General features: G+C 45.3%; 1 protein-coding gene across 2 annotated transcripts in view; it reads right to left on the bottom strand.

Moving 5' to 3' along the window:
- The window catches only part of riox1 (ribosomal oxygenase 1), a 41,313-nt gene extending 28,277 nt beyond the window's left edge, over positions 1–13,036 (bottom strand). The window contains exons 1-2 of one of the 2 annotated variants that reach the window (XM_080200735.1): positions 12,893–13,036; positions 10,835–11,194 (exon numbers count right to left, since the gene is read on the bottom strand). In XM_080200735.1, coding sequence (XP_080056861.1) covers positions 10,835–11,194; positions 12,893–13,030 — 498 coding nt within the window. In that variant the 5' untranslated portion in view covers positions 13,031–13,036. Of the gene's footprint in view, positions 1–10,834; positions 11,195–12,634; positions 12,720–12,892 lie in introns of those variants that run through there. The other variant, XM_080200736.1, reaches the window with a different exon arrangement.
- Between the last annotated feature and the right edge of the window lie 662 nt (positions 13,037–13,698).

Raw genomic sequence — 13,698 nt, 5'->3', positions numbered from 1 at the left:
CTCTCTGCCAAGAGTGATGGAGATACAGGATGTTTTGTGGATGTGGGTTGCATTGAACTGCACTGTATTTGAAGGTAGAGGTCAACCAATACATTAGAGAGGCTGCCCCTCAAGATGATAGCACCACGAATCAGGGTTTCAGCAACTGCCTAAGAGGTAAAGACAGAGGCAGCAACATTGTGGAGTTAAAAACTAGTTTTCTTGGCGATAAAATGGATATTTGTTGTGACAATTGATCAAGAACAATAGTTTGGATGTGACTTGCAGAGGTGTGACTCAGGTAGTGGAGATGTACATAAGCGGGCATGGCCTCAGTCAAACAAGCAGTACAAACATTCAGCATCATCAATCCAATGGTCATTAACTAAAACTCAGTCGTATGTGACGTCTGACTCTGTATCTTGACCACCAGTACTGCGTCTTACATCTACTAACTATCCTTATCATTCAAACATTTTCCTAAGAGCACCATCACTGATACATATGAAAGAAGATGGACACCTAATAGATTGTGCTTGCAAGATTCAAATCCCAGTACCGGTGGTCAAGATACAGAGTCAGACACACGGTGATTATTTTGATTGCAGGCGAGTGCATATTGTAAAACAGAAAAAAGAAAATAGGTTTATCCAATTCTGAGTCCATCCTACCTTCAAAAATTGTTCATTTCATGTTAAGTATATTCTAAAAACTGGAAAACCATGAAGTTCTCTAAAGTGTTCTTGGGACTTTTCATTTCATCAGCACAGAGATATAAACGGCAGCAAATATTTTAATCAGCTTTTGAAGCTACGAGATTCTGTCAAACCCTCAGCTTGTGACTCTAGAATATACATTGTGGAATCATAAAATGGTACAGCATGAGAGGTTGCCATTCCGTCCATTGATTCTGTGATGGCACTAAAATAGAGCAATCCAATTAGTTCTGTTCCCCTCTTCGTGCCCCAGCTCAGTAAATGTTTCCTTCAAGTATTTATCTTTTGAATGTTACTAATGAATCTACTTCCATCACCTGTTCAAGTTGAGTCTCAAAGTGGAGTGAATTCAACCAAATCTAAATTTCTCACCATTCATGACCAATTTAGTAACTGACAGTAATTTCAGTAATTTGGTATCTGGATGGCACTGTGGCACAGTGAGGAGCACTGCTGCTTCACAGTGCCAGAGACCCAAGTTCCATTTCAGCCTTAGGTGTCTGTCTGTGTGGAGCTTGCACATTTTCCCCATGTCTGCATAGGCTTCATCCGGGTGCTCCGGTTTCCTCCCACAGTCTAAAAAGGTGTGCAAGTTAGGTTGATTGGCTATGACAAATTGACCCTTAGTGTAAGGGGGATTAGCAGGATAAATATGTGTTGATACTGGATAGGGTCTGGGTGGGATTGTTGATGGCACAGACTCGGTGGAACAAATGGCCTCCTTCTGCACTTGATTCTATGATATCAGCATAAAGAGAGACCTTCCAATTATTCCATGAATTTATCAATTGAGTAATTAACTTAGACACGGGTGCCGCATGGTCAATCCCAAGTCTGTGATGAGTTAGCTCAATAGTCAAGGACGTAGTAGGGGCACTCCAAATGGGTGAGGCAATCTTAGGTCAAGGGGTCAGACACAAGAAAGTGACAAGTATTAATGGAATTGCACATTCATCAAGAAATCTTGCAAAACAGATAGGATGGTGGGGGAGAAAAACATAGTGGAAGTTCTACTGGGCATTGATGTGACTGCCCCTAATATGAACAATGCAGAAATGTGGTTGTGGATATTGTTAAATTTTGACAGTATACCCCAAAGAAACCACGTGATTCTGTTGCATGATTGGAAAACCCAGGGTGCAGCAAACGAAACAAAATCCACCCCCAAAGTTTAGAGCAGTCTCACCTCAGGAATTCCATCAGTCCGCTCCATTTTTAAAATTGATACTTAGGAATATTTCTGTTCTGCTTCAAAATGTTAAATTCATTAAGCTTGCGAGGTTAACATGCCGAGTAAAGCGTGTGGTGATGATCTGTATAATACAATGTGTGCGTGGCACCTGGGCAGTGTAATGCCAGTAACCGACGGAACTACTTCAACTGTCGCTGAAGTGATCATGCACTCCACTCTCCTGTCCTGTCATTTCTGTGAGAAAACTCCATTTAAAAAATCCAAACAATTCTGCCAACATTAAAATGCTGCAATAAATTCAAAGCACATGACAGGAAAGCCCTCAGTAACAATAGGAATGGATCCAGAACAACCCACTCAAGGGCACTTTCAGATTTCATACCCATAATTCTAAGCATTACAAATCTGCATCCCCTGGCAACAGAATGTACCATGACAACATCACAATCAAATTAAAGTAGGGAAGAATCACATAAATAATGGCCAAAGACTCCACAGTGCACACAACAAACCCATCAAAATAAACAGGTTTCAAATTATTCTGTGGGGATTGGAGGAAGGAGACAGCTGGTGTTTAACATGCATGGATTCTAATTTTCTAAATCAACTTACTGACATGTTCACGTAAGTTTTGATTTGATTTATTATTGTCACATGTATTGACAGTGAAAAGTATTGTTTCTTGCGCGCTATACAGACAAAACAAATCCCTCATGGAAAAGGAAGTGGAGAGTGCAGAGAGTAATGTTACAGTCATAGATAGGGTGTAGAGAAAGAACATAAGAAAGAGGAGCAGGAGTAGGCCATCTAGCCCTTCGAGCCTGCCCCGCCATTCAATAAGATCATGGCTGATCTGTCGTGGCTCAGTTCCACTTTCCCGCCCTCTCCCCATAACCCTTAATCCCCTCTCTTATCAAAAACCCATCAACCCACGTCTTAAAAATATTTAGCGAGGTAGCCTCCACCACTTCAACAGGCAGAGAATTCCAGAGATTCACCACCCTTTGAGTGAAGAAGTTCCTCAACTCCGTTCTAAACCACCCCCCTTTTATCTTGAGGCCGTGCTCCCTAGTCCTACTATCCTTTCTGAGCGGGAAGAGTCTCTCCACCTCTATCCTATCCATCCCATTCATCATCTTATACGTCTCAATGAGATCTCCCCTCATTCTTCTAAACTCTAACGAGTACAAGCCTAGTTTATTCAGCCTCTCCTCATAGCTCAACCCCCTCAACTCCGGCATCAGCCTAGTAAACCTCCTCTGCACTCCCTCCAAGGCCAAAATATCCTTGCGTAAGTATGGCACCCAAAACTGCACACAGTACTCCAGCTGCGGCCTCACCAATGCCCTATACAGCCGCAGCAAGACCTCCCTACTTTTATATTCAATCCCCCTCGCGATGAAGGCCAGCATCCTATTAGCCTTCCTGACCACCTGCTGCACCTGCAAGCTGGGTTTTTGCGACTCATGCACGAGGACCCCGAGGTCCCTCTGCACCGTCGCCTGCTGCAGTTTTTCGCCACGTAAGTAATAATCCTTCCTACCATTATTCCTACCAAAGTGGACCACCTCGCACCTGCCAACATTAAATTCCATTTGCCATTTCCTGGCCCATTCGCCCAGCCTATCTAGATTCTTCTGTAGACTCTCCACACCAAATGCAAGGTAAGTCCGTTCAAAAGTCTGACGGCAGCAGGCAAGAAGCTGTTCTCGAGTCGGTTGGTATGTGACCTCAGACTTTTGTATCTTTTTCCTGAAGGAAGAAGGTGGAAGAGAGAATGTCCAGGGTGCGTGGGCTCTTTAATTATGCTGACTGCTTTGCCGAGGCAGCAGGAAGTGTAGACAGGGTCAATGGATGGGAGGCTGGTTTGTGTGGTGGATTAGGCTACATTCACAACTTTTTGTAATTTCTTGCAGTCTTGGGCAGAGTGGGAGCCATGCCAAGCTGTGATACAACCAGCAAGAATGCTTTCTACAGTGCATCTGTAAAACTTGGTGAGAGCCGTAGCTAACATGCCAAATTTCTTTGGTCTTCTGAGAAAGAAGTGTTGGGGGCATTCTTAACTATAGTGTCAGCATGGTGGACCAGGATAGGTTGTTGGTGATCTGGACACCTAAAACTTGAAGCTCTCAACCCTTTCTACTTTGTCCCCACTGATGTAGACAGAGGCATGTTCTCCTTTATGCTTCCTGAAGTCAATGTCAACAAAACAAAGGAAATTGCCTTTGACGGAGAGATTATTGTTGCCACACCAGTTCACCAGATTCTCCATCTCATTCCTGTACACTGTCTCATCATTGTTTGAGATCTGACCCCTTATGGTGGTGCCGTCAGCAACCTTGAAAATCGAATTAGAGGAGAATTTGGCCGCACAGTCATAGGCGTATAAGGAGTATTGTAGTGGGCTGAGAATACAGCCTTGTGGGGCAGCTGTGTTGAGGATCATCATGGAGGAGGTACTGTTGCCTGTCCTTACTGATTGTGGTCTGTGAGTTCGGAAGTTCAGGAAGTTGCGGTTCGGTTTGCCTGGTCAAATTAATACACATTCCCTGTATGGACAGCACACTCTACCCAAAATAGGATACCTTGGGTGAAGATTTCGTCAAGAATTAGGCATTTCTAGATGGACACTGCTGGGATTTAATCATCTCAAAACATTCGTCTGTAAGTTTTCCATTGCTTGGTGTCAACCAAGATTATCTTATTTTTTGAAGCATTGACTTGTATAACCATTTGAAGTGAAATGAGAAGGTGGGATAAGGCAGAATACATAAATCGGCTATTTTGAATGTTTGAGGGGATACAGTTATAAGATTTAGGACAGATAGCAGGAGAACTTTCTCTTATTTATTTTTTATTCATTAGTGGGACATGGGCATCGCTGGCTGGCCAGCATTTATTGCCCAACCCTAGTTGCCCTTGCAGGGCAGTTGCTGTGGCTCTGGAATCACATGTAGGTCAGACCAGCTAAGGACTGCAGATTTCCTTCCCTAAAGGACATTAGTGAATCAGATGGGTTCTTCTGACAATCGACATTGGTCATTGGTAGATTCTTACAGACTGGAGGGGCTGATTGTGGACAAGTCGCCAGGACCGGATGGAATGCATCCGAGGGTTCTGAAAGAAATGGCGGAGGTTATAGTGGATGCCTTGGTGGTTATTTTCCAGACGTCGCTGGATTCCGGGGAAGTGCCGGAAGATTGGAAAACGACTAATGTTACGCCGTTGTTTAAGAAGGGTGCCAGGCAAAAGGCGGGGAATTATAGGCTGGTTAGTTTAACGTCTGTGGTAGGTAAAATGTTAGAATCCGTCATTAAGGAGGAAATTGCGAGGCATCTTGAAGGGAATTGCTTGATAGGGCAGACGCAACACGGTTTCATTAAAGGGAAGTCGTGTCTGACAAATTTACTGGAGTTCTATGAGGATGTGTCTAGGGCAGTGGATCGAGGAGAGCCGGTGGATGTGGTCTTTCTGGATTTTCAGAAGGCGTTTGACAAGGTACCTCACAAGAGGTTATTGCAGAAGGTCAGGGGACATGGAGTTGGGGGTAGGGTGTTAGCGTGGATAGAGGATTGGTTGTCAAATAGGAGGCAGAGAGTGGGGGTCAATGGGTGCTATTCGGATTGGCGGTTGGTGACTAGTGAGGTGCCCCAGGGGTCGGTGCTGGGGCCTCAGCTATTTACCATTTATATAGATGATCTGGAGGAGGGAACCGAGTGCAGGGTGTCGAAATTTGCTGATGACACCAAGATTGGGGGAAAGGCAAATTGTGCGGAGGGTGTGGAGAGTCTGCAGAAGGATCTAGATAGGCTGGGCGAATGGGCCAGGAAATGGCAAATGGAATTTAATGTTGGCAAGTGTGAGGTGGTCCACTTTGGTAGGAAGAACGGTAGGAAGGACTATTACTTATGTGGCGAAAAACTGCAGCAGGCGACGGTGCAGAGGGACCTCGGGGTCCTTGTGCATGAGTCGCAAAAACCCAGCTTGCAGGTGCAGCAGGTGGTCAGGAAGGCGAATGGGATGCTGGCCTTCATAGCGAGGGGGATTGAATATAAAAGTAGGGAGGTCTTGCTGCAGCTGTATAGGGCATTGGTGAGGCCGCAGCTGGAGTAGTGTGTGCAGTTTTGGGCACCGCACCTGCGCAAGGATATTTTGGCCCTGGAGGGAGTGCAGAGGAGGTTTACTAGGCTGATACCGGAGTTGAGGGGATTGAGCTATGAGGAGAGGCTGAATAAACTAGGCTTGTACTCGTTAGAGTTTAGAAGAATGAGGGGAGATCTCATTGAGACGTATAAGATGATGAATGGGATGGATAGGATAGAGGTGGAGAGACTCTTCCCGCTCAAAAAAGACAGTAGGACTAGGGGGCACAGCCTCAAGATAAGGGGGAGGCGGTTTAGAACGGAGTTGAGGAGGAACTTCTTCACTCAAAGGGTGGTGAATCTCTGGAATTCTCTGCCCGTTGAAGTGGTGGAGGCTGCCTCGCTGAATATTTTTAAGAAGCAGGTTGATGGGTTCTTGATAAGAGAGGGGATTAAGGATTATGGGGAGAGGGCGGGAAAGTGGAACTGAGCCACGACAGATCAGCCATGATCTTATTGAATGGCGGGGCAGGCTCGAAGGGCTAGATGGCCTACTCCTGCTCCTATTTCTTATGTTCTTATGTTCTTAATTCCAGGTATATACAAAAGCTTGTGAGGATGGGAAGAAAATGAACAGTTTAAATTAAAAAATATTATTACACGAAATAAAACTGAAGAAGCAGGGGGTCATTTTTTGACTCAGCTTTCAAATAATTAGCTAAACATGACCCACTCAGAAGCCTCCATCTCCAGAGAGTCAAGTGTGCTCACTAAAGTCAAAAACTGCTCAACTTTATATATGGTCAGAAAGAAGAAACTAAATTGCTAACAGCTTTAGCGAATCATAAGTCAAAAGCTCAATAACCAATATTAGCCAAAACTGCACATGAAGAACACAACGCTACACTTACAAAACATTCCTGACAAACTACAAAATAAATTCTAAACATCTAATGCACAAGGAATTCAATGGATGGAAAAGCATGCATGGGTAAGTAAATAATCATGCGTTTAAAAAAAATTCCTTGCCAGTATTTGATTTGATTTATTATCACATGTATTAGGGAGTGGGATAGTTTGATCTTGGGTTCAGACATGGCCCGGCACAACATCAAGGGCCAAAGGGCTTGTACTGTTCTATGTATTGGTATACAGTGAAAAGTATTGTTTCTTGCATGCTGTACAGACAAAGCATACCGCACACAGGAGAAGGAAAGGACAGGGTGCAGAATATAGTGTTACAGTCACAGATAAGGTGTGAAGAAAGATCAAATTAACATAAGGTAGGTCCATTCAAGAATCTGATGGTGGCAGGGATGGTATGTGACCTCAAACCTTTGTAGCTTTTTCCTGACAGAAGATGGAACAGACTATGTCCAGGATGAGTGGGATCCTTGATTATGCTGGCTGCTTTTCTGAGGCAGCGGCAAGTGTAGACAGAGGCAATGGATGGGAGGCTGGTTTGCGTGATGGACTGGGCTTCATTCACATTTCTTGTGGTTTTGGACACAGGAGGTATACCAAGCTGTGATACATCCGAAAAGGATGCTTTCTATGGTGCATCTACAGAAATTGGTGAGTTGTAGTGGACATGCCAAATTTCTTTAGCCTCCTGAGAAAATAGTCATAGGTGGGCTTTCTTACCTATAGCATCAGCGTGGAGGGACCAGGACAGGTTGTTGGTAATCTAGACACCTAGAAACTTGAAGCTTTTGAACATTTCCATTTCATCCTCATTGATGTAGGCAGGGACATATCCTCCACTATGCTTCCTGAACTTGATGACAATCTGCTTCGTTTTACTGACATTAAAGGAAAGATTGTCATCACACCAGTTCACCAGATTCTCTATCTCTTTCTTGTACTCCATCTCATCATTGTTTGACGTCCAACTCACTACTGATGTCATCAGCAAACTTGAAAATTGAATTGGAGGGGAATTTGGCCACGCAGTCTAATGGTATATGCAGAGTATAGCAGGGAGCTGAGGAGGCATCCTTGCGGGGCAGCGGTGTTGAGGATTATAGTGGAGGAAGTGTTATAGCCTATCCTTACTGATTGCAGTCAGTGGGTAAGGAAATCTAGGATCCAGTCGCAGAGGGAGGATTTGCGCACTAGGCCATGGAGTTTGGAGATGTGTTTTGTAGGACTTCAGCCTTCGTCTCCTGAAGGCACATTAAACCATAAGGGGTTACTGCACAGGAACAGTCAACATCTCTTGCTGGGCAATGGTACAGTTTGTAACAATCCCAGATCAAGTAGGCAATATTCATAAGCCATAGCAAAGGCTACCAGGTCCTGACGCAGACAGCACTACAGATGAGCCTAACCTTGTCCAAATCTATAGAACTGACAATTAACCTTCAACATGTTAAACTTTACAGCATAGCATGCTGCTATGTCTTTACCTGCTTTTTGTTTAGAACAATCCAAATCTAATTCCACTGACCTGCACTTATCTATATTCATCTTGTTCAAGCATTTATCCAATTTTTCCTCAAAACATATAGCTGTCTCAGCACCAACTATTTTTCTTGTTGCAAAGCATTCCATGCTCCAACACCCTTCTGTGTAAAGCAATTATTGACTACTAACAGACTGCATTTTTCACTGCCATGTTGAGGCTAGGGAACAGCTGGTCATGCCATCTTTGAGAGTCAGTGACTGTTGAGTTCGGAAGACCCAAGGTACTGCGCTAAGTCACACTGGCTCATCTTTGGCAGCTCATCCTTTTGGTTTGGTTAATTTTCTTGCCGAGGCTCATTGATTTCCTCTTTCCAGCCAGCCATGTTTGCTGCCACAATCAGTGCTCATTAGTGTAAACTATAACTGGACACTAATGACAGGAGATTAAGCAATCACATTAATTGCACCTTAATGAGGTGCCAACTGCAGAATGAACATCTGAGGCTGCCCGAAGTAACTAACGTGCTTCGTACGATACAGGCAGTGCCTTTGTCATTGACCTCTACTGGAATGACAAACAGCATGAATTGTCCAGCATTGACAGTTGTCTGCAGTGACAGCAGGTGGTCTAAGTGGTGGGGGCTGTAGTGTTGACGCCTGATGGCACCTGTACCTTCAGGAGTGGAGAAACCTGAAACAATCCCATGCAAAAAGTGTAATGTTGTTATTGTTTGTAGATTTCCTCTGTCCACTTAAATCTTGTAAGAGTGTGTTTTTAAATGGACAGTTCAGTCTGCATAAGAACATAAGAAATAGGAGCAGGAGTAGGCCAACTAGTCCTTCGAGCCTGCCCCGCCATTCAATAAGATCATGGCTGATCTGTCGTGGCTCAGTTCCACATTCCCGCCCTCTCCCCATAACCCTTAATCCCCTCTCTTATCAAAAACCCATCAACCCGCGTCTTAAAAATATTTAGCGAGGCAGCCTCCACCACTTCAACGGGCAGAGAATTCCAGAGATTCACCACCCTTTGAGTGAAGAAGTTCCTCCTCAACTCTGTTCTAAACTGCCCCCCCTTTATCTTGAGGCTATGCCCCCTAGTCCTACTATCCTTTCTGAGCGGGAAGAGTCTCTCCACCTCTATCCTATCCATCCCATTCATCATCTTGTGCGTCTCAATGAGATCTCCCCTCATTCTTCTAAACTCTTAACGAGTACAAGCCTAAACTATTCAGCCTCTCCTCATAGCTCAACCCCCTCAACTCCGGCATCAGCCTAGTAAACCTCCTCTGCACTCCCTCCAAGGCTAAAATATCCTTGTGTAAGTACGGCACCCAAAACTGCACACAGTACTCCAGCTGCGGCCTCACCAATGCCCTATACAGCCGCAGCAAGACCTCCCTACTTTTATATTCATTCCCCCTCGCGATGAAGGCCAGCATCCCATTTGTCTTCCTGTCCAACTGCTGCACCTGCAAGCTGGGTTTTTGCGACTCATGCACAAGGACCCCGAGGTCCCTCTGCACCGTCGCCTGCTGCAGTTTCCTCCACGTAGTTTTACCTATAGTCAGATAGTGGATAATCAGATGCTTTTTCTTAGGGTAGAAAATTCAAGTACTAAGAGACAGAGGTTTAAGGTACATGGAGAAAAATTTAGAGGAGATGCGCGAGTTAAGTTTTCTTTTACACAGGTGGTGAATGTCTGGAATACGCTGCTTGGGGTGGTGGTGGGAACAGGTACGATAGCTGCATTTATGGGACAACTAGACAAATAAATGAATGGGGTGGGAATGGGAAAATATGAACTCCGTAAATGCATACGGTTTTAGTTTAGGCAGGCATCTTGATCGGGGCATCATGATGCCTGCCTTGGAGTGCCGAAGGGCCTGTTCCTGTGCTGTATTTTTCTTTGTTCTTTGGATTATGACAATGCACTTTACAACCATTCCCATTTTGTGGACTTCAACCATCTTTCTCTAGGACTGAACCCAGCATAAAATACACTAAATATCTGGAGACATCTGTAACAGCATCAAATGTTCCATTAATGTGGAATTGCTTAGAAAATCATGTTTAAAATTAGTGATCGATGCTAGCAAGACTTAGTCAAGTTTTCTTTCTCGTGCAAAATTGTGGCAGTATGATTGAATCCATGTTCTCAAAACATGTCTAGCCACAGTTATCACAACCCCTGTGTACTTACAGGATAGAAATGGTTTCACGCTAAGCTAATGGTCTGAAAAAAACTTCCATTCCCTTTCATTTTATTTCTGGAATTTTAGCAGATTCTAGCTTTTGCAGCTGCACATTTGTTTTGTTTGTAATTGGCACCATGTTACTTCATGGTTCTTCTTCAACTGGTACAGTTTGCATGTCTAAACAAATGAGTTCTTACACAGGAACAGTTGACAAACAAATGCTTGCACGCAATGACTACGAACTTAATTTTGTAGACCCACCTGGAATGGTTTTGTGGGAACAGATGCCTTGGAAGATGTTGTCTTCTTTGCTGTTGAGCAGCTTGCTGGAAGATTGCTGGACAGTGCAGCAGCTTTCCTAGACTTTGACTTCATCTTTTTTAATTTACACCCCCGTCTACCATTAACAATTCTTTTAGCACGGGGACTCACGGACTCCTTCTTGGTACACTCATTTGTCTTTTGTAACATTTCAGCATCAGTCACAATGTGAATATCCACCGAGGGTTCCAATCTAACTTTTAAATATTTCCGCTTTCTCTTGATTACCCTGCTTCTTTTGGACAAATGCAGTATATGCTTTTGTTGTTCTTGACTGGTCTTTTTTGAATGTCCATCAGTCTGTAATAAATAATCACTCATTAGCAAATCAGCAGGAAGTCAGCATTTTCTCTACAGTATCAAGTCTTCCAGGTTCAGCACAAAATGAGAAAGGCTGACAACCAAGATGGTCACAGATTGATCTGTTTCCGTGCTGCCCAAACCTCAGTTCATTTGCTACTGAAATCCTCACCCTTATCTTCGTTACCTCTAGACACGACTATTCCAATGCATACCAGGCTAGCCTCCCGTATTCTACTCTCCCTAAACCTGAGGTCATCCAAGGCTGCCCGTGTCCTTGTCTGAACCAATGACCGTTGCTTGCTACCTACGTTGCCTCGTGGTGAAGCAGCAACTCGATTTTTAAATTCTCATCCTAGTTTTCAAGCTCCTCCATGGTCTCACTCCTCCCTAACTCGTAATTCCCTCTAGTTCCACAACTCTATGATACTTTGCTCATCTAATATTGGTCTCTTGAGCATGCCTACTTTGTCACAGTTGCCCAAGTCCTAACCTCTGGAGTTCCATCTCCAAAGCCTTGCTATCTAAATCTTGCCAAACTCAATCTCTAGTTTTAAATAGCCTTCACATGCTTCACCCTCCCAATATTCCCATTCCCTCACCCATCCAAATACGTCATCTGGGCTACCAATTCCCTCATGCAGGCTCTGCCCTTCCACTACCCATGTCCCTTAATGCCCCCTCTGCCAAGCTCCACTCTTCCATCCATCCCCTTAGGCCCCTTTGCCAAACTCTGGTACTACTGCCATGCACATTAACCCATTCTACACACACACAATCTAGAACTTAAGGACACCACTTTTTTTGTTTTACAGAGAGTCCCTACAGTGCAGAAGAGGCCATTCAATCCATCGAGTCTGCACCAACTCTCCAACTGAGCATCTCACCCAGTCCTATCCCCGTAACCTCATGTATTTACTCCACTAATTCCCCTAAATTAAACATCTTGGAACACAAAAGGGAAATGTAGCATGGGCAATCCACCTAACCTGCACATCTTTGGCAGAAACCAGAGCACAAAGAGAAAATCCATACAGACATGGGGAGAATGTGCAAATCCACATAGTCACCCAAGGCCAGAATTAGATCCAAGTCCCTATTGTGATGCAGCAGTGCTAACTACTGTGCCACTGTGCTGCCCGCTGGCTCAGCATGGAGTACATGAGGGGGTTGAAGGGCAGCCTGAGCAAGTCCTGGGAAGGTCAGAACTTTGTACGGAAGCCTGAAAGGGATCTTTTAAACTTCAGGTAGAAAGACAGATCTACTAAGGTAAATGGAGCGGAATCTTTGACATTAGAGGTACTGGAGAAGGGATCCTTGGCCCTGGGGGCAAGGGAGTGAAAGGGAAGGAAATCACCAGCGCTGGTGGAGTTGGAGTGGTGGGGAAATCCCTAGCCCTGGGGGGTTGAGTGGAGCGGGGGGGGGAGGGTGGAAACACACCTGACAAAGGGACACCGTTTCCCAAAGCTTGTAAGATTACTATCAAATAAATCGGTTGGCCTTAAACCTGGTGTCAGACTTCTTAACTGGGTTTTCCCAGAGAATCCCAGCCCTGACGTGAGGAGGGGCGGGGCCAGCTCTGACCCGCATGTGACCCCTCCCCCCTCCCGCGTGCGGCTGCCCGTTTCAAACGGTTCCCCGACGCCGCAGCGGAGCGCTCAGGCCTCCCGCTTTCCGCACGCGCACACACACACAAACCTTTTTTTCCGCTGTCTCTACAACCCCCGGGGAGGAACCTCGTGCCTCCCGAATGCACTCACCGTCCTGGCCGCTCAGCTCATTCTGCGCGGCCAGGCTGTGGTACACCGAGAAGGCCGACACACCACGGGCGGCCATTGCTGCTGGGCGGGGACTGTGCGTCATGACGTCAGCGCGACCGACCCGCCCACTCAGCGTGTGAGTGACATGCGCTTCATCCAATCAGCGCTCGTCCCGGCTGCCCGTGGTCCCGCCTTCTCTCTAACCCTTTCATCAGGGAATCGCCACCTACAGACACAGGCCATTCAGCCCATCCAGTCTGCACTGGCTTTCCAACAGACCCTATCCCCACGTATTTACCCTGCTAATCCCCCAACCCCTACACAACTTTGGACATTAAGGCAATTTTTAATTTGATTTATTATTGTCACGTGGATTGGCATACAGTGAAAAGTATTGTTTCTTGCGCACTATATGAACGGTGTGCTTTGTCTATAGAGAAGGAAAGGAGAGAGTGCAGAATGTGGTGTTACAGATGAAGGCGCTTTATCTGAATGCGCGAAGCATTAGGAATAAAGTGGAGGAGTTGGTGGCGCAGATCGACACAAATGAATATGATCTGGTGGCCATTACAGAGACGTGGCTGCAAGGTGACAGGGACTGGGAGCTGAATGTACAGGCCTATCAAGTGTTTAGGAAGGATAGGCAGGAGGGAAAAGGGGGGGGCATAGCTCTGCTGATTAAGGATAGCATCAGGGTGGTAGCAAGGGATGATATTGGAGCCAAGGAGCAGAACGTGGAATCGT

Source organism: Carcharhinus amblyrhynchos, chromosome 12, assembly GCF_965287045.1.
Source record: "Carcharhinus amblyrhynchos chromosome 12, sCarAmb.v2.hapA, whole genome shotgun sequence".
Classification (NCBI taxonomy): Eukaryota; Metazoa; Chordata; class Chondrichthyes; order Carcharhiniformes; family Carcharhinidae; genus Carcharhinus; species Carcharhinus amblyrhynchos.
Note: the sequence above shows the minus strand (reverse complement) of the source record. Positions and strands in the feature narration are given on the sequence as shown.